Consider the following 22,451-nt stretch of genomic DNA (forward strand, 5'->3'; position numbering starts at 1 on the left):
ACTTTACCCCCCCAAAAGACCAATTTACAATACCAGTAGATTGCCAGGCACCCAGTATTACTGCTGCACAGGTTAAAACAGTACCATCCAAGGCCAAGAATACAGCTTCTATGGGACCTGGCAATATCCCTGGCTGTGTTCTACATGAACTACAGAGTAAACTGGCACCTCACCTGTGTGACCTGTTCAAGTCACAGCCTCACCTCAGGCTTTGTCCCTACTGAATGATGGACTACTACAGTCATCCCTCTCCACAAAGGAGGAGCGACTAAAGACCCTGGGAACTATCGCCCCATTAGCCTGAAAAGTTGGATATGTAAAGCTATGGAACGCATCATCATGGACCTTATAGACAAGGATATAGAGAATCTCCAAACTCTGGATCCCACACAGTTTGATTTTGAGAAGGGTAGATCATGCCTGCTCAACTTGGTCAACTTTTTTGAGTCAGTCACTAGAGCTGTGGATGAAGGCAAGGTGATTCATACAGCCTACCATGATCTGGCCAAGGCATTTTATACCATTCCCCACTCAGGAATCATAGAAAAACTCACTAAGCTAGGCATCAACACCTCTATCACTAGGTGGGTTGCAAACTGGCTCACAGATAGAACCCACAGTGTGAAAGTAGCTGACTCCCAAGTCAGACTGCCAACCACTCATGAGTGGAGTCCCACAGGGATTCATCCTGGGTCCTCTCCTGTTTGGTATCTACTTCTCAGAAGTCCAGGCCAACACGAAGGGACTCTGGCTGACAAAGTTGGCAGACAATTGCAAGTTGGGAGCCATTATTAACTCCCCAAGTGATGTTGATATCCTACAGAAAGACCTCACTAATACCAATGACTGGTGTCAGAACCATGACCTTAAGCTCAATACCAATAAATGTGTTGTCATCCCCTTTGGGAAAAAACCAAGTCCCCATGAATTACCACACTGATGGTAGTTCACTGAATACAGAAGGCATTATAAGAGATCTGGGAACACAGGTTGACAGCAACCTCTCTTTTGAACACCACATTGCCAGTGTGGTGAGAAAGTCCTTCTATGTGGCATGTCTCATTACTAAGGGTTTTGCATCCAGGAAGAAAAAGGTCATTGTCTCCCTCTACTCTTCACTCATTAGGCCAATCATCGAGTACAATTCCCCATTTGGCATGTACATCACTAGACTCCTGCAACAACTGGAGAGGCTGCAAAAGTACCTCACAAAGAGGATCCTGGGCCTTAAACACTTGTCCTATATAGACAGACTAAAAACACTCCAACTATTCTCTGTCTCATATCGCCTACTTAGAGGCGATCTCTGTTTGACTTACAAAGCCATGTCTGACCCAGCTCTGTTAGAAATGCTACATCTAAAGAAATCCCAATCCCCTCTGCACCACACGCTCAAGAGACCTCAGCCTCATTACCACAATCTATAGAACAATGATGGAGGGACAGGTTCATAACCCAGAGACTGCCCATGCTATGAAGTAGACTTCCCATACATGTCAAACAGAGCAACTCACTAGCCCTCTTCAAGAGAAATCTTGATGAGTGGATGGGAAATAGAAAATTCACCCTGAGGATCACTCCAGTGGCTGTACTCGACAGAGACACTGGGATCTAAGGTCATATGGCACGATGCCAGGGTAATCCTATGGACTAGGCTTCTGAAAATCCCAGGACCATTAACCTAGTACACACTTATGAACCTATAAGAGCAAATGTAAATGGTAATAGAAAGACATACTAATTCTGAGACTGTAATAATCACAATGTATATATGTATGTATGTATGTGTGCATATTTAGAAAGGTTTTAGCAATTTTTTTTTTTGACGGAATTTTGTTTTAATTTTTGAAGTTTTGTCTCCATCAAATCCCACACTTTTGCTATGGAGCATGAAAGGATAGGGTAGTAATGGGTAGTGCAATACAGCTGTAGATTCATGAATGATTTCCATTTCACAGCAAAACAAATATGTAATATGAGGTTTTAGAAAGTGAACTGCATATGCAATTAAAGGCCAGTATTTTTTTTTTTACTTCAAGTTCATATTTTACCAAATTACATTGCTATAGACTCATATGTATTTTTAGGAGTTTTCTCATCAGTTTAAAAAAATGTGTTTCCTAATTTGTCCATGGCAATTTTGAATTTACCAGTGCGTATCTATAAATCTCATAACTTCTGAGATATAAAAATCATAGCGCTAGACTTCAAAATCATATCAGAGTGCCAAAAAGAGGACTGATTCCTTCTTTTGCATGATAACAGGTCTGCAGATTTATTACATATATGTAAAAGTCAATCTTATTATGGAGTTTGTTACTTTGTTTATTTGTTTTGTTTGCATGTGTGTGTGTCTTGGTTTCATTGTTTGTTACATCTGTTAACTGGGTAAGTGGACTAGTCCAAAAACCATTTCATCCAATGACCAGGTCAAAAGGCTAAGAAACAAAATAGCAAAAGTAGCTTACATATCAATATTAAATAGTAATAACAGATTTTCGTAAAAAGAAAAAAAATTATATTTTAACTATGTATTAATATTTACACTATAATCTGAATACCAAAAATTATACACTTTATATTAGTTAAAATATTGTAATCACTTATATTAGTTAAAATATTTTAATCACAAGGCAATGGAGAATAAATATGTCTAACATATTTTCTTCTCTCTACCTCCTGTTTGCACTACATTGGTTGTTGAATATAAAGAACATAGTCAGATGAGACTAAAAATAAAAGCATTATCACCTCTGAAGCCTCTGAAGGCAAAGGTCATACCATTAGGCCAATATAATAGCAGTTAAGAGACATGAAGTCAAATAAAACTAGGAACTGGATGCAATTTCATAAGCCTTCTACCATACTGCCAGGTGGTTTATGTTTGACTAGCAATAACTACATTATTTATCCTAACCCATAAATGTATATTCTTGAAGATGAGTTACTGCCTCCCCCACTCTATCTGCCCATTTCTGGGATAGAATGTTAAAGAATAGCAGAGGTTACCTACTAAGTTGTATCAATAAGTCAGTCTCTGTGGGACAGCAGTTAAATCATTATCTCAGTGGGATCCCATAAAACAGGGTCCAGATTTTTACATTATCACACGTAAATGAATGTATGTATAAGACATAATTAACTCCCTAAAAGGCTCTAGGGGTGTGTTGAGCTCTGTATTATAAATTTGGCTGTGTTTGCTTCAGTATATTTTATTTACCTTTTATTATATATGTTCATTTGAAGCAACTTTTACATGTTTTAAATACCATTTTGAAATTTACAAATGAACAAAAATTTTCTGTTACTCATGAAGATTCCTGATTAATCACAAATATACTGCTTAGCAGAAGGTAAACAGAACATCACCTCATGCTATACCAGATCATTTAAATGGCCATTAATAACATCTAAATCACACAGATGTACACACACATGAAAATACATCAGCCTATCTTGTATATGCATTGCAACTACAGGATTTGAGCTGATATGCAATAGTTTTACTCTGCAATTTTATCTAATATTAGAAGAACTTATCATTCAGGGCTTCGAGGGTGAGTGTGCCCACTGGCCCTAGTCAGAAACTGAGGTGATAAACAGCATTCTAAATGCAGTACTGCAAGTACTTTCAAAAGTACTTTGCTTAAAATGTTTCTTGAAGAGAAAGTGCTGAAGCAGTCAAAGAACAATACATTTCTTACAGTAAAACTGTAAGCTTGCAAAAGGCAAAGTATGCTACTCTTGTTCTGCAAGGCATAATTTATAATGAAGGCCTAAATGCTTATCTCAGAAATGAAAACAATTAAAATGAAATGTATGGAGGTATGTTTACTGAAATCAAACACCAATATACACATATTTATGTTGCATTCCCATGGTACGTTTGGGGACTAAGTGACCTTCCTGGAAATCTAAATGGAATTATTGGTGGACATATACTTATTTAAAAGAAACACTGCATTCTTCTCCAACATACAGTGATCTAGGAGTATCTATATATATATATATATATATATATATATATATATATATATATATATATATATATATATATAGGTTCACTACATAATCTCAAAATTTTGAATATCGAATTTCAAAATGTTGAGACCATATAGCCGAAACCCCTAATTACCAAAAGACCAGAAGCATAAATTTCAAAATCCTGACATTTGGAGATGTTTAAGTAGCGCTTCTGGTGTTGCGGTTTGTGAATGGATAGGTGGAAGGTCAGGTAAGTATCTATGTTTAAGTGTGTTGGTTAGGGGCTTTAGTGTGTGTGTATGTGTGTGTTGTGACTGTGATGTGTGTGTTCGAGGGGAATGTAGGTGTGTGGTGGTGTTTTCGTGTGTTTGGGTAATGCGACCTTGGAGTTAGAATATTTAAGTAGGGGGGTTTGGGGGGAACAGCCCCCCACATTGGGGGTGCAGGAGGGCTTGCCCCCCCTGCTTGTATGTAGTGTAGGTTAGTGTGTTTGTGTTTTGGGCGAAGGTGTGTGTATGTGTATGTGTGTGGTGTATGTTTAGTGTAGTGTTCGGGATTTTGAAATTCACAATTCTGGTCTTTCGGTATTTAGGGGTTTCAGCTATATGGTCTCGTGATTTTGAAATTCGATATTTCAAAATTTCGAGATTATGTAGTGAACCTATATATATATAAATATATATAAATATGTATAAGCAGTGGGAGTCTGATAGGTGTTGCCCTCATTGGATGGTACAGGGCTTTGGCTTGTTACAGCAAGTTTCACGGATAGCTAGATGATTGCAGTATTGAGTCTTAAGTTCCTAACTGATCATTATTTAAGCTACATTTACTGCCATATACACTGCACTAAAGGATTACTTAATGGCTACCTTTGAAAGATAATTTTCATACTCCCAGTCTTGAGAAAGAAAGAAACATTAGTTCAGAAATAATGTTTACAGCTATAGTATTAGAAGTCAAGAGTAGTAATAGTATTGTAAGTAAATGTTTTCTTATTGTACCATACAGCATTTGCAAAGGCACTGTACCATGTATTATAGTAAAGACTTGACATTTGACATTTAAGAATGTATAACATTGATTCTGTTATTGGACACCATTTCAAAAGTTGGATTTTCCTTTTAAATTTATATTAGTAAGATTACCGTAAGTATGTCCTTGTTGATGATCTACCTCTGGTTTTGGTATCACTTTTGTATTTTGATATTATAGTGCTCTTATGGTAAAGGAATAACAATTACTTAAGCTGCATGCTGCCTTTTAATAGTAACTATGGTGCTTAGTTGTATACCATGTTTTTCCTGAATAGAAATCTTAAATTAAGAAATAACAAAAAGGTATTACTTTTATTTATACTGATTTACAGATTTAATGCCTATGGCTAGAGCTTTTGATTGTTACTTATGATAAAGAAATACAACTACCAACATCTATGAACCAGTATGCTACAAAGTAAATAGGCATTTAAAAAACGATCTTTCAGTTCTCAAGGCATTGTATTCAGTATCATTACCTGACTGCAGATACTGTGAGGTACTGTATGTTTTATACCACAGACTAATGCAAATATTATAAAATGCTAAACAGGATGCATATCTAGCTTATTTTGTACCAGAAAAATTGAATATAATTTAATTTAATAGTCAGTAAAATTTGCTACCTTTACAAATGCATCACGTTTGTTTTTTAAAAAGCTGCCCTCCTGAAGTAGCTTACTGTACAGAAATAACGTCCTGTGAATGCAAATTACAGTGTAGAAATCCAATACGTTTAACTGTTAGCACCATTATCCTGTGTTAAACAAAGACTACAGTATGTGATTGTATTAAAATATAACCATCATATGCATGTATTCCTAGACAAACCACAAATATATAGCTGTATGATAATTAAAATGTAAATTAGCACCAGTGTGGCATACATGTACATGAAATATACCAATTAATGCTGACTGTATTCATAAGTAGTATATCAGAGGAGGAATTAGTATGAAAAACAAAAGTGTTATACTTTATCAGCCTACAGGGATCAATTGAATTTTACTCTAATAAGATAGCTTTTGCCATCTTTATAATACAGAACTTGTACAACTGTTGTCCAAGTGTCGTAAACACTTTAAAAATATGTTGGTTTGTTTCACAATTAGGGTTATGCATTATAATCAGCTTCAAATATCCATTCATGAAAAACAAACCACATGGGGGGGGGGTATTCAAACATACTTGTCAAAGATCATCCTTCAATGACATGCCAAAAGGTAACATTTTGAATATTTTAACTCATTCAAAATTCCCTTTCCAGTTTGAATTCTAAACGTGTGGCTATAGAATGAAAATATCATGAGAACCATGTTTTAGCTATGCAATAGGATTCTTACAATATAAAGGTTTAACTGACCAAAAATGCATCTAGCTGTCTCCTGTTGACTAAAATCAATGTGGCAGTTACACAAAACTCATTTTCTATTAATGATCCCATAGTTTTCATATTATCATTCTCCTTGCATTTTTTTTCTTTTTATCATGATTATTTGCAAGTTCCATATTAGGAGTCTCATACATGCATATATAAATACACACAGGGTCTATATTATCTTCTCGAATACTGAATTCACCAAACTGCATCTACATTGGAAATGCAGTTTAGCAAATTCACTCTTGGGGGGGCTCACCCCCCGCTAATTTTATATATATATATATATATATATATATATATATATATATATATATATATATATATACCAACTGTGAGATCGCACTACAGTGAGGAAAGGGCAAATTTTCCGATCATCACTGTACCGCAATTTCACTATTATCAGTTCACTGAACTGCATTTCTGATGTAGATGCAGTTCAGCAAATTCAGTTTTCGAGGATATAATTTAGACCCATACACACACACACACACCCATACCGACACACTCACACACATTGATTGCAAAAACTATAGTGTGTATTAGCACTCTGCCATGACTGTCTTTAATATATTATTATATAAAAGAGGAGACTCTTCTGTACTGAACATTATATTGAAAACATATTTAGCACTCCCAATTAACAAATTATTTTACATAATCATAATGTTGTAATGTATAGCCCAGATAGTGCTGAGACACTGGGCTTTGCAGGACTAAACATAGCTCTCTAACAGTTTTTACACTGGAGGTTTTTCATTATTTTTTTTTGTTTGTTTTAGAGACATGGGGTTGGTACTAAAAACCTCTTGTCTTAAAAGTTGGGATACCAAGCTCTATAAACGTGTAGGAAAACAGCATTCTGTTTATTCTCTTTAGTTAGTGCCATGTGGTAACTCATAAACCTGATGAATTACAGACTTCCATTACTCCTCAACATTTTTACCATGATGTAAACCTAAAATATAATAATGCAAAATCATAAAATGTACATTTCTCTCATAAATGTTGCTATATCTATTAATCACTACTGCACAAGTTTTGTTACGTAGTGTTACATTTTTGTTCTGATTTTGATATACACAGCTTATTGGCTCTCCATTTTACATTTTTCTATTTTGTGAATTATTTCACCTAGGCAGTACCTGCAAATGGTCTGTTGTAATCAATGTGCTATCTCAGTAAACAAATGCAAAATAAAATAAAATAAAATAAAATAAAAATAAAAACTATACTTCAAAGAAGACTATGTTAAGCTTCATAAACAAGAATGTTTTATAAATCATTTAGTGTTATTGATAATTTCCCAGTTGCTTGAACTCCTAAAAGATAAATGTTTCAGCTGAAAGAAATGGGACAATCCATGCATATTATAACAATGTATGAGCTTGGGGTACATAAAAAAAAACTACTGATGTTTACAAATAGCTAAAATGAAAGCATAACCTTTAAGGGACTAGAAAAATAAACTGCACTTTCAATTAGTTTTCTTTCAAAACTAGATATTACATCTCAGCAAAAAAAAAAAATCAGAATTTACAATTATAAAGTGACTATAAATATAGAGCTTATTTCATTAAAGTACTAGCAAAATGTGCAAAATTCAATGTAGAAGCATAACAACTCAACACTGAAGTAGTTTTACAGTGTTTCATAGGCAAAGGTTTCATTTTCTAAACCAGTATAAGTAATTTGATGTTATTCCTGGAGTGCAGAGATTGTTACTGCAGGAACCTCCATAACTAGGTGGACAGGCCGAACAAGGTACTCCAACTTTGTAGGGTGCATCTCCAATCCAGTTCCCCCTGAAAGTAGAAAACAATTTATTATTGTACTGCACTAGAACCTTTATTAATTTATTAATTCATAATGCCAGTGAGTGTGTGTGTGCATGTGTGCGTGTGTATATTTGCATGGATGTGTGTGCGTGTGTGTGTGCACATGAGGGTGTGCATGCTGTGTGTGTCTATGCATGCACATATGTACATATGCTTTTGTCTGCATGTGTGCTTATGTACACGTGTTTATACATGCATCTGTGAGTGTGTCATTTCATATGCATGCACATTTGTTTGTGTATGTTTATACAGACAAGTTTTAGAAATGTTAAAATAAAATTATCTTAATGTTCTGACAGCATAAGGGCTCTTTCAGGCAATATTTGTATAGGCTCTAAGAAAGAATTTTTCAAGTCACTATAAGTATAAATACACTATAAATAATGATGTAGGCCAAACAAGTTGAAACATACTTACTTTGGTGAATAGTTGCATACTAGGTAAACAGCCCTCGGCCACACTACTCCCCAGACGTTCATATTATAGCATGTATTAATGGCGCAGCCTATTCGATTGGATGTAGCCCAGACCATCTGAAAAGAAACAAAACAAAATTCACTATTTTGGTACAGGTGTTCATAGGTTCATAGGAGGTTATGAGACTTGCGGCCCTACAGCCTTTACAAGTCTAGCCGTGTTAATCCCAGATAACCCCATTTGTTCTTTTTGGGAAGTTCACAGAATGAATTTATGAACAGTGTGTGTCAGTGATCAACACTGGTTACCCCTGTCCTTGAGAGACATGTGTGGCACCCAGGGGTGAATTTGAGGTCTCCCATCCAATTTCCTAGGTTGTGTGTTCATTTACAACATAGCCTACTTCTCCTTTTACACAATATCTGATCTTACTATATACCACCAAAGAATTGAAAAAATGCATTTGTAATATCTAACTATACTTTACAATTTACAATTTTATAAGTTATATTTTGAAGGCACATGCATTTTCAGTGGGAGGAAATGCAGTTTCAGCAGCAAAAAGACACTACATGTGATAGCACATGTCCCAGGAGGAAACGTATTCCTGACTAACAAACATGGTATATGTGTCCATGCCCCCTTTACTCTGACTGGAAAGTAATGCATTAAAACAGCTGGAAAGTTTTGCATAAACAAGTTCTGCATATGCCAAATGAAAAAAGTGAATTAACAACAACTAAATCAACTAACTTAACTTTCTATGGTGCTTGTGTTTTCTTTAGCCAGGAACACTCTCCCCTGCATGTAGTCCAAATGCAGGGGTGACTTTCCGATTTACGCTGACTTACAACAATCAGTTCTGAGGTCGTTGCACCTTGGTATCCATTTAAATAATAAAAAAATGCTAAATCCAAAAAGATGATAAATTAAGAAAGTAGGAGATAAAGTATGTCAGGTGAAGGCAGGGCAGAGAATAATGTATATGATTGTATCATTAATGCCTGATATAGTTCTTTTAACTGTATTTGCTGATACATGCACTTCAGAATCAGGATTTGGTGATACCTTTGTTGAAAATCTTACTTGTCTGATTCAGTAATTACCTCACTGGCAAGACAGCTGAAGTAAGAATTAGCCAAATGCCCTACAATGAGATCAAGGAGTACCACAAGTCTGCATTTTTAGTGCACCTACTTTTCACCCTAGTCATCATCTCACTAACCTTTGATCCCCCTGGCTCATGTTTAAATCTAGATGTCAGGAATATAGCACTGCATTTACACAGTCACATGCCAAAACAAACTGAATATTTATTTCAGAAGAACCTTGATCATTGATGATATTTGGAACTAGTGTGACAAGCAGAAATTACAAGCTAACTACTCAGTATGCCACATCATGTTCTGTGGAGATCCACAAAATAATTCACTCACAAGCTTCAAACATAACTGCCAAATTCTCCAGTTACCTTTGTGCATGACTGGAGGACTTCTCTACAGGTTGTTGAGGTAAGACTCCTTGGGCATCAGTTGCATGCAGCGAAAGACACTGAGGAACTTAATGTCAGTCATTACTTTCCACAGGAAATCATTGCTGATGCGATTTCTATGTCTGCACCTGCAATAATTTCCTTATTTTGGGAGATATTTTTTTCCATTCTTCAAGTTGGTACAACCATGGAGCTAGTTTATATAAAGTCAGAGTGCAGTGCGGCTTACACACCTACAAAAACGCTTGAAGTTAACTTTTTCATCCTTCTGCATTTCAGGCATTATGTTTAAGAGTTTATGATGCTTGTAGTTTTGTAGTTCAGCAAATCATACTAGAACCTGACTAGACCTTTGTGTAAATTTTTACTTTCATATTTACAGCTCTTCAGTAAAATCCTAAACCAGCTAACATCTACATCACCAGGCTTCACAATTCTGAATAATTTGAAACTGGTTTCTCTCCTACCATGGGTATTTACTCACTATGTTAACTCATTGTTTGCCAGCAATACTGTGCAAAAATCAACATTATTTAGAGGCAAAACTACAAACATCACAAACTCTTAACATGAGTAGTAAGCAATATGATAACTTTATACTCATCAATCCTGGTATTTTTATCTATTACAGCTCACATATCCTCTTATCATACAGAACTTAACACACAATCCACATACATTACCCCTTTCCCAGACCCACTACAATTAAAGCATACAAATTCAATAATAGCACCAACTATCTATAATCCCACAACCATAAACCATGTACAATTTACCATACTCATACAACAATCTTATTCTAATGTTACACAGAAATGCAATAAGTTTATATCGAAATACTTAAAATGTATAGTTTACATTACATCACAGTTCATACTTAGTGGGGATACTCACCCCCAACCCTGGCACCAAAACCAATCCAACCCATGTAGATCTTCACTCCCCAACCCAGCCCCAACAAATATTAACTCTCCTCAGAAAAGGTAAGGACTTACTACAACTTAATATAAATTTCACGAGCATCATGAACAAAATTTAAGATTTGCATGTTGCCCTTGCTCTATATATTCCAGTTATAGCCCTTATAACAGAAACCTGGCTAAAACCAGACATCTCTAGCAATGAAATACTTCCCCCAAGGTACAACATACATAGGCTAAACAGACAACAGAAAAGAGATGGTGGTATTACCTTTCTATACAAAAGCAGTCTCAATTTAGAAACTTTAGACCTAACCATCCTAAACTTTAACAACACTGAAATACTGTTTACTAAACTAACAATTAATCCAAAGAAAAATCTGAACATATTAGGAACCTAAAACCCACCTGGAACAATCTGACTACTCTAGAACACATCCTAAATTGGGACAGCAACATTCCCCCTCAGGAAACAATTATAAGGGGTGACTTTAATGTGGACTGGCTCTCCTGTACCGCTTCAAATCCCACTTATCCCAGTAACCTACACTGTTTCTCACAAACAATCCAAACGTGTACTAGAGTAGACAAAAATATCAAACAAACATTCAGTACTGCACTGGATCCTTACAAACAGGCCAAATTTATCCCTACACTCTGGCTGTCTCCCAGACAGGCTCAAAGACCATATTCCAACTTACATTCTGCAACACGGAATAAATCTACAAAAACTTATCACCTACCACCAAATCTGAAATAAGAAAAAAATTATCCCCAAAGACTTCATAACTAGTTTAAAAAAATGCAAAAGGGCACCACACAAAATTTTCCTTTAGATACTGCAATTGAATACTTTAAGTCAACCTTCCCGAATATCCTAAACATCTTGCCCCCCCCCCCGTGAAGACCAATAAGGATAAAATCCAATTATGCCCCTAGCTAACCAAACTAACAAGATCTCTGTGTTAGAAACTAGACATAAGGCCTAAGAGAAATGACTTAATGACAAAATTACAATTAATAAACTAACATATCTAGAACTACAAAATAAATTTAATAAACATATTGGACAAGACAAAACCAATTACTATAGCAGTATCCAATCAAAAAATGAAAGAAACCTTCAAATATTCTGGGCTGCCATCAAAAAAATCCTACAGCAAGGACATACCAGTACTCCCTCCACAACAGTCACCGATACTAAAGACAGCATAGCCCCACAATGTAACATATACTTCACTGAATCCATACTAGCCCTCACAAGCAATAATTGCTCTTCACCTACCCAGACTCACATTGTACCCATGCTTGATCCCAATAACTTCTCTTTCCAACCTGTCCCAATAAACACCATAGTTAAATATCTCAAAAGGCTTAAACCTACTATACTTACTGTCAACTATCTACCTGCTGAATATCCAAAAATCGCTGCAGAACCAATATCCTATCCAGTATCCGTATTAATGAAATGATCTATTTCAGAAAAAGTCCCTAAAATTTGGAAAGTATCATATATCATCCCTCTACATAAAAGTGGAAACTAGACAGAATTATCAAATTGCCAGCCAATAGCTCTACTAGTAGCATTATCTACAATAATTGAGAGGTGCATCCATTCACAAATCTAATAACCAACAATCTTCTAACACTCAGCATGGTTTCTGTCCTAATCATAGCACTACTACAGCCCTTGTTAACTTTACTAACATTATTAACTGCTATTGCAACGAAGGCAAGTTAGTTTCCTCCATCTTTCTTGATCTGTCCAAAGCTTTTGATACTGTCTCTCATTCTAAACTCTTAATTACACTCTCGTAACTTAAACTTAGACATTCTGCACTTACTTGGTTTCAACAATATCTAACTGGTTGCCACCAGGCTGTAAAATGGCAACAGAATCTCTGTTCACTACTGTCAGTAACCTTGGGTGTACTAGAGTGATCTATTCTGGGTCTTCTTCTTTTTATTATCTTTACTAACAAGCTTCATACTGCCACCCCACTTGCCTCCATAGTTCAATATGCAGATGATTGATTCCACCCTGATTTTTGCCACCCCATCACTACAAAAACTCCTCAAAATCATCCAGCAGTCATTCAATGCAGTGGAATCTTGGCTAAACAATGCACAACTACCAAATCTGCTTCCTTATAATCAACTCACCTTCGCCCACTGAATACTAAATCAGCCAGAAAAAACACCAGCACTTCCAAATCTCCGAATACACTACTCCAGTAACAGAGTATTGTGTTCCTCTAACAAATTCTTCTTAAAAATATCCGAACCTAACAATGCAGCTGGAGTTTCACTTACTCAAATTGCACAGCCAAAACTTGGAATTCCCTACCATTAAATATCAGAACAACTACTAACACTTCCAACTTAAAAAAAAAAAAACTTCTGAAATTACACCTATCTGAATCCTGGACCTGCTTTCACACAAACCCTGGTTAGGAAATAAATGTCTTAAGGCAGCTAAAAGAACGCAACCAGTTATTTTTGTATTTGGATAGTATACCCTACTAAGCATATGTATAACTTAACTTGCTTGTTTTTTTTTTTCAATCACAGTACTGCTATTCTTTTTATTTCTACCGTGACTATATGATTGTATTAGTCAAATGTATTTTTCATTTTGTACTTGCACCTGAGATTGAATCAACATTTCTGTCCATGCATTATATATATATATATATATATATATATATATATATATATATATATATATATATATATATATATATATATATATATATATCATGCTGTTAATTATAAATGTGGAGCTTTTCTCCCCATGCCTCCACTGAAAAATTACATTTTGTCTGGTCGAATTTTCCTTACTTATTTATTTATTTAGTTAGTTATTTGCAGTTTGTTAACCGGGAAAGTCCACTGGGCCACACAGAGCCCATTTTCATTGGAGGCCCAGGGAGAAAAGCTCCTCAGTACAATACGAAGTACATTCAACATAGAAAATTGTACATATGTAGTATAATATTGCCTGACATAGTACTAAGAGAGTTATAACACATTCAGTACAAATACAATTATATATAGTTATGTACAATGGTAGTATAGCATATTTTGTATCAATAATTGGACTACTGAGATTGTAAGCTCAATTAGCAGTACAGTAGTATTGCAAAGAGAAATGATAGATAACCCACAGTGCAGAAAGTAAGGGACAGTGAGAATTAATGGTAAACAAATGTAAAATAAAATAAAGTGATCAATGGAATAACACACTAGCTGAAGATATTTATCCCAGCCTGTGCACATTTCTTCAGTTAAAATAAAAATTAAAACATAAATAATTTCCCTTTCTCTCAGAAGGACGTAACATTGCCTCATCTTGCAAAAGGAAATCCCCTCATATCCTCCATATCCTAATGTCCCCATTGGCCACTGTGTTTTTATTTACTTGGTGAAATGGGAAGGAATGGAGTATTGAGGAAAAAGTATTTTAGAAAATATAACTTCTCCTTCTTCTACTAAATTGCTCTTCTTCAGAGGTACTTTTTTATTACTTTATCTAGTGTTAGTTAACTTTTTATGTACTTCAGTAATAAAGTGAGAGTTTTATTTGGATATTTTAGTTTTAAAGTTCAGCTATATTTTTAGTAAGTTTATTTTCAGTTAGTTTTTCCCCATTTTTCATATATGCTGTAAACCATTGGTCTCTCATCAATTACTGGGTCTACCTACCCCTCATTGTGCTCCCAAACTTTCTTGAATAAGGGGAGGGCCACATACGAAAACAAAGGCATTCCATATTGCTGCTGTGGGGTTTTCTAATTTTTAAATCCATCCATTTGCACATGCTCAGTAATGCCACTGAATTAAACATGCAGTGGGTGGTCTGTGATGAATTGCTCCTTACTTCTGCAAAAGGCTATTGACAGCAAACCACCCTTACCATCTGGAGAAGCACTCCATGGCACTTTCTCCAGTCTCTACCAGGGAAATCATCCTGTTTATGTGCTACTAGGCACATGTCCTTCTCCTCCTCCCTTCATGGATGGTCACACTCTTTCTTCCCTGTCATCACCTAAGACATCTGAGCCCCTAACTGTACACCTGGGCCATAGTAAGGCATTTATCCCTTTATGTCATGGTGTTCAGGAGCTGGTGAAAGTTTAGGCAGTAAAATATGGATTTATTTCCCAGTGTGGTCAGTTGTAAGCTAATTCTTTTGAAGTTTTTATGGGTATTTTTTGTGTGTTCACCATGACTGTTTTTTTTTTTTTAATTTATTTACAGTGAAGACAATGAGAGATATAAATAGTCCATGTTTTCATTTCTTTTTTTTTAAATTTAATTTCACACCTTTCTGTAAATCTTTTTCTTTCAGCTGCTCCCATTAGGGGTCGCCACAATGGATCATCTGTTACCATTTATTTCTGTCCTCTGCATCTTGCTCTGTCACGCCAACCGCCTGCATGTCCTCTCTCACCACATCCATAAACATTATATTAGATCTTCATCTTTTCCTCTTTCCTGGCAGTTCCATCCTTAAACTCTTCCTCCCAATATACTCTGCATCCCTCCTCAGCACATTTATTTATTTATTGACTGGGATAATCCACTGGGTCAGAGACCCATTTGCAGTGCAGGCCTGGGGAGAAAAGCTCCAAAGTAGTTACAAAAATTTTATATAACAATATATTTGAATAGTACAGAGAATGTACAGATGGTAATTGCAACATTAAAGTAGAGATTAAAATAAATAATTCATAGGCAATGTTCTTGTCCTTAAGTCATTCAGTTAGAAAGTTACATAAGTAAAAACATTTTTATAAGCTATTTATGCAGTTTAAATGGCTAGAAATAGGAGAAAATCTTGACATAAAATAAACTTAGAGATAGTTAACTTATGTAGAAGGAAGTTTTTAAAGGACATGTGAGAAATCTGTAAAGAAAATAACCTGTTTATGGTGGCTTAGGCATATGATCACAGGAAGAGATATGATTATTGAGGTAGTGGCACTTTAGGTTCATAGGTTCATAGGTTCATAGGCTGGTACTAGGTTATAAAGCCCTAGGGCCTATACAAGCCTAGCCATAACAATTCCCAGGATATTTCTTCCTGCGGTATTTACTTCCCTGGACCCTGCTAGCAGGGTGACTGACATGATCCCCGGGGTGAATTTCCTATCTCCCATCCAATCGTCAATGTTCCTGTTGAAGAGCACCAAGGAGGTGCTCTGCTTGACATGTATGGGCAGTCTATTCCAAAGTATGGGGAGTCTCTGGGTCAGGCACCTATTCCTCCAGCATGTTTTGTTCATTGTGATGACAAGGTTTAGATTGCTGGAGCATGTGGCTCTGAGGGATTGGGATTTCTTTAAGTGGAGCATGTCCAACAGCTCAGGGTTTGACATGGCCCTATATGTCAAGCAGAGATCGCCTCTGAGTAGACGATATGCCATAGAGTATAGCTGGAGGTTTTTTTAGATGGTCAGTATAGGGCATCTGCTTTAGGCCTGTGATTTTTTAGTGAGGTATTTCTGCAGCCTTTCCAGCTATTTCAGATGTCTTGTGAGGTATATACCAAATGGGGCATTGTACTCTATAATGGGTCTAATGAGGGATGAGTACAGTGGGACAATTACCTCCTTTATTCTGGATGAAAAGCCCTTAGTGATGAGGTGTGGCACATAGAAGGATTTCCTGACTGTTGTGGCGATGTGGTTATCGAAGGTGTGACCACTGTCCACCTGTGTCCCTAAGTCTCTCATCACACTTTCGGTGTTTAGTGTATTGCCACCTATGTGGTAATTCATGGGTACATGGTTTTTCCCAAAGGGGATAGCTATACATTTCTTGGCATTACGCTTGAGCCAATGGCTCTGGCACCAAGCATCTGTTTCTGTAAGGCCCTTTTGTAGAATATCCACATCATTTGGGGATTCAGTAATGGCTCACAGTTTGCAGTCATTTGTGGACTTTGTTAGCCAGAGTCCCTTAGTGTTGACCTGTACTTCAGAGAAGTAGATGCCAAACAAGAGCGGTCCCAGGACTGAACTCTGAGGTACTCCACTTGTCACTTGTCTGGAGCTGGATTTGGAGTCGACTACTTTTACAGTCTGGGTTCTGTCAGCAAGCCAGTTGGCAAACCATCGAGTGACGTAGGGATTTATACCCAGCTTAATAAGCTGATCTATGATTCCAGAGTGGGGGATGGTGTCGAAGGCCCTGGCGAGGTCCAGATAGGCTGTGTGGACTGCCTAACCCCCGTCCACATCTCTGGAGATTGATTTGAAGAAGTCAATCAGGTTCAGGAGACAAGATTGGCCCTTCACGAACCCTAACTGGGTGGTGTCCAGTGTTTGAAGGTTGCCAATGTCTTTGTTTATAAGTTCCATGATAATGCGTACCATGCCTTTGCAGATCAGGCTCATCAGACTGATGGGGCAGTAGTTCCCAGGATCCAAGGTGGATCCCCCCTTGTGGAGTGGGATAACTGTAGCTGTGCGCCACTCAGTGGGCATGAAGCCTGAGGTGACGCTATGATTAAACATGACATTTAGGTGAGGTGCCAGTTCATTTTGTAGTTCATGTAGTACACAGCCTGGGATGTCATCTGGTCCCATGGATGCTGTATTCTTAGCTTTGGAGAGTGCGGTTTCTACTTGTGTGGCCATGATTATCGGAATTTGGCAATCTTTTGGTATTGAGATGGGCCTTTTAAGGGTAAGAAGGAGGTGAAGTTTGCACTAAATCGATCTGCCAGGATATTGGCAATATCCTTTGGATCAGTATATTTAATGCCAATCTGTTGTAGCTCAGAGCATATCTGAGCATTGCCATTTAGATCCTTGACATAAATATAGAATGCCTTCTGGTTGTCTTTGGAATTTTTGGCAATTTTATTTTCATAACTAGCTTTGGAGGACTTTAACAGGGATCTCAGCTTCTTACTGAGGCTGGTAAGGGAGTTTTTTGCATCCTGGGATTTTCCTATTTTCTGCAACAGTTTCTTTCTTCTGTTGTATAGTTTATTTATGGGAGGGGACCACCAGATTGAATTAGTTTTTTTGGAGGAGAGCATAATAGTACAGATTTAAATGTTTTTATAGAGTTTAGCTGAGTAATAGAGTAAGGCAGTTCAGCAGAGGTATAGGAATAGAGGCTTTGTCCAAACGAATGCAATCTCACCTCTCTGGCTTTGTCTCTAAACCATCCAACCTGAGCTTACCCTCTAATATACTAATTTATAATCTTGTCCATCCTCGTCACAGCCAATGCAAATTATAGCATCTTTAACTCTGCCACCTCCAGCTCTGACTCCTGTCTTTTCATCACTGCCACTGTCTTCAACCCATATAACATAGCTGGTCTCACTACCCTCTTGTAGACCTTCCCTTTCACTCTTACTGGTACCTGTCTGTCACCAATCACTCCTGACACTCTTTTCCACCCACTCCACCCTGCCTGCACTCTCTTCTTCACCTCTCTTCCACACTCACCATTACTCTGAACTGTTGATCCCAAGTATTTAAACTCTTCCACCTTCACCAATTCACCATTCCTCTATCCTCCCTCTCATTCATACACATATATTCTGTCTTAGCCCTGCTGACCTTCATTCCTCTTTTCTCTAGAACATATCTCCACCGGGTTTTCCTCAACCTGTTACCTACTCTTACTAAAAATCACAATGTCATTGCAAACATCATAGTCCATGGGGACTCCTGTCTGATCTCATCTGTCAACCTGTCCATCACCATTGCAAATAAGAAAGGGTTCAGAGCTGATCCTTGATGTAATCCCACCTCCACCTTGAGTGCGGCCAACTCTCTTACAGCAGACCTCACCACTGTCACACTGCCCTTGTATATATCCTATACCACTCGTACATACTTCTCTGACTTCCTGACTTCCTCATACCATACCACCTCTCCTCTCTAGTCACCCTGTACTATGCTTTCTCTAACTCCACAAAGACACAATGCAACTACTTCTGACCTTCTGTATACTTCTCCATCAACACCCTCAGAAAAAACATTGCATATATAGTGCTCTTTCCTGGGATGAAACTGTACTGCTGCTCACTAATCATCACCTCCCTTCTTAACATAGCTTACACTATCTTTTACATAACTTCATGCTGTGGGTGATAAATTTTATCCCTTTGTAGTTACTACAGCTCTGCACATCACCCTTATTCTTAAAAATCGATACCAATACACTTCTTCTCCACTCCTCAGCCATCCTCTCACCTTCCATGATTTTCTTAAACAATCTGGTTAAAAACCCCACTGCCATCTCTCCTAAACACCTCCATGCTTCCACAGGTATGCCATCTGGACCAACAGCCTTTCCATTCTTCATCCTCTTTATAGCTGTCCTTACTTCCTCCTTGCTAATCCGTTGCACTACTAATTCACTATCCCCACTTCATCCAACCCTCTCTCTCTCTCTCATTCTCTTCATTCATCAGCCCTTCAAAGTACTCTTTCCATCTGCTCAACACACTATTCTTGTTTGTGAGTACGTTTCCCTTGTTGTCCTTTATCACCCTAACCTGCTGCATATCTTTCCCAGCGTGGTCCCTCTATCTAGACATTCTGTATAGGTCCTTTTCTCCCTCCTTAGTGTCCAACATTTCATACAACTCACCATACACCTTATCCTTAGCTGTCACCACCTGTCTCTTCACCATATGCCTCATCTCCTTGTACTCCTGTCTACTTTCTTCATTTCTCTGACAATCCCACTTCTTCTTCTTTTCCAGCCTCTTCCTCTGTATACTCTCCTGCATTTCCTCATTCCACCACCAAGTCTCCTTGTCCTTCTTCCTCTGTCCAGATGTCACACTAAGCACCTTTCTAGCTGTCTCCCTTACCACCTGTGCTGTGGCTGCCCAGCTGTTTGGTAACTCTTCACTGCCACCAAGTGCCTGTCTTTATTCTTCCCTGAAATCCACCTTACAGCTATCCTTTTTCAACTTCCACCATTTGATCTTTGGCACTGCCCTCAATCTCCTTTTCTACATAGGTTGTCTGAAGATTCTCTACCACTTTATGATAACCTCAAACATTCCCAGAGGCAGGTGTCTCTAAATGCCCTATATACCTGAATAAGGTCTTCTCTTAAATATCTGTATGAGATTCTGTGCAAGTTCAGATGCTTTAGCCTTTCATAATAACTTAAATTTTCACATCCATGGATGCTCTTGACATATTTCCCCTGTACTCTGTCCAATTTACTCATGCCTGTTTTCATATAAGGTTTCCATATAGCTATTCCATACTCAAGTTTGGGTCTAATATAACTAACAAACAATGACTTTATAATTTCCAGTTTCCTCGACTTTATAAATCTTTTTCTACAACCTACAGTTCTATAACTATCATTAACCAATTGGATGATATGATTAGAAAAACTCAAAGCTGGATCAACCCATATACCCAGGTCCTTAAATGAATCTACAGTTGCAACTACTGTGTGCTGTATTAAGTATTCAGCTTTCAATTCACCTCTCCCAAATCTCATATGCTCAGTGTTTGATGTATTTGTCAGCATATTATTCTGTAACCCATGTAATCAGTTTACCCATTTTCAAGTCATCTGCAAACAGATTGTAGAACAGCTCAGATGAAAAAAAGTTATATCCAGTAGACACAATCTAAACAAGTGTGGGTCTATAGCAGAGCCCTGTGGGACCGTATAACATTAACCTTGAATGTAACATGACCAATTGCTGTATGATACTTGCTGTGATGAAAGAAGGTACTGCCAGCACAGCTGGTTCAAATTTTGTAAATAATTGTATGTCATTTGTAAATATCAAACTGATTCATTCAAGATGGTGGTATTACAAATGGATTAAGACTGTATTTCATGTGTATATCAAAATGATTTGTAGAGATGTTTGTGCTGAAAAGGCATTTGCAAAAGTATGCCTTACTGGAAAGAACAGAAATGTGCATGCACTATTGTAACTGTTTGAATGCATATGTTTTAACAGAGAAAACGGGTGGGTTAACCTCAGTCCAGCAAACTTTAGAAAAATATCAGAAATTAAATCACTTTATATGCTAGGCCATAAATATGGTATCTCACAGGTTTCAATGAAGCCAGAGACACAACGTGCATACTAGGAAGCTTTCTGTATTGTCTTTGGGGTGAACTAATCACTACTCTGGAAGCTTAGTCAGGCTCTGGATTGCATTGCATAAGTGGAAATTCCTTAAGATTCCAAGAGTAGGATAAGTTATTTCTTACACTTATTTCACTGAACTGCACTTCTGAAACACTTATAATTGTGCTATATAGTTGATCTACTATATTTTGCATTGTTATAAAGCTGTATTATTGTTTCACTGCATTTATGTACTGTTTTGTACTGTTTTAACATTACTTAACTGTAAACTGCTTTTTCATACCGAGACTTGTATTTTCTGTTTGTTAGTGCTCTATCCAAGCTTTTCTGTGCATTTTTTGTCTGTTTACAGTTAACAGCATTCTTGAGTCTGCTCCTTGATCTGTTTAAAACTTTCATTTAGTGGCTGCAGCTAGGAACTGTAATAGTATGCATTACTATAATTGCATTTTTTATTTAAATTACTAAATTGTAAACTGATTTTTCATACTGAGGCTTGTGTTTTCTCTTTGTGGGTGTTCTTTCTATACTTTTAAAGTGAGGTTTCTGTGTTCTGCTCAGGTGGCATAATCTTGATAGAGGCCTGTTGTCTAGGCTGGTAGTTTTGTTTGAGTATCCTGTGTTTCTGGCAGCCATTTTCTGCTGATTGTCTTCATTATTATTGAGAGTAACAAGGCCTCCTGACCTTCTGTAGTATGAGTGATTGGGTAATAGCAGGGGCTGAGTAGTAATCTGATCTTCCAACTCTTCCATTCTTACTGCTATATAAACCCTGTGTCTTATAAAGGTTCTGCTTGTATTGTCAGGGTCTGGATTGCATTGCATAAGTGGAAATTCCTTAAGATTCCAAGAGCAGGATAAGTTATTTCTTACACTTATTTCACTGAACTGCACTTCTGAAATGCTTATAATTGTGCTACACAGTTGATCTACTATATTTTGCACTGTTATAAAGCTTTTTCTATTGTTTCACTGCATTTATGTCCTGTTTTATATTGTTTTAACATTACTTAACTGTAAACTGATTTTTCATACTGAGAGTTGTATTTTCTGTTTGTGAGTGCTCTATCCGAGCTTTTCTGTGCATTTTTGTCTGTTTACAGTTAAAGGCATTCTCAAGTCTGCTCCTTGATCTGTTTAAAACTTTCATTTAGTGGCTACAGCTAGGAACTGTAATTTTTCCCATCCACCCTCCTTAGTGTTGTGTGTTCTTATACTTGGTGGCTTTGAAGATGCCCGCCCATACTGTATATTTGATCTGTGACACTCCTCCCAGT

The 22,451-nt window shown here is 37.1% G+C and overlaps 1 protein-coding gene across 2 annotated transcripts in view; it reads right to left on the reverse strand.

The window, feature by feature from the left end:
• Window positions 1-6,792: 6,792 nt before the first annotated feature.
• The window catches only part of PI15 (peptidase inhibitor 15), a 359,005-nt gene continuing 343,346 nt past the window's right edge, over window positions 6,793-22,451 (reverse strand). The window contains exons 5-6 of one of the 2 annotated variants that reach the window (XM_044065836.1): window positions 8,655-8,770; window positions 6,793-8,204 (exon numbers count right to left, since the gene is read on the reverse strand). In XM_044065836.1, coding sequence (XP_043921771.1) covers window positions 8,066-8,204; window positions 8,655-8,770 — 255 coding nt within the window. In that variant the 3' untranslated portion in view covers window positions 6,793-8,065. The remainder of the gene's footprint in view (window positions 8,205-8,654; window positions 8,771-22,451) is intronic. The other variant, XM_044065837.1, reaches the window with a different exon arrangement.

The sequence above is a fragment of the Protopterus annectens genome, chromosome 3.part0 (assembly GCF_019279795.1).
Source record: "Protopterus annectens isolate FY-2018-M chromosome 3.part0, PAN1.0, whole genome shotgun sequence".
NCBI classification, from domain to species: Eukaryota; Metazoa; Chordata; order Ceratodontiformes; family Protopteridae; genus Protopterus; species Protopterus annectens.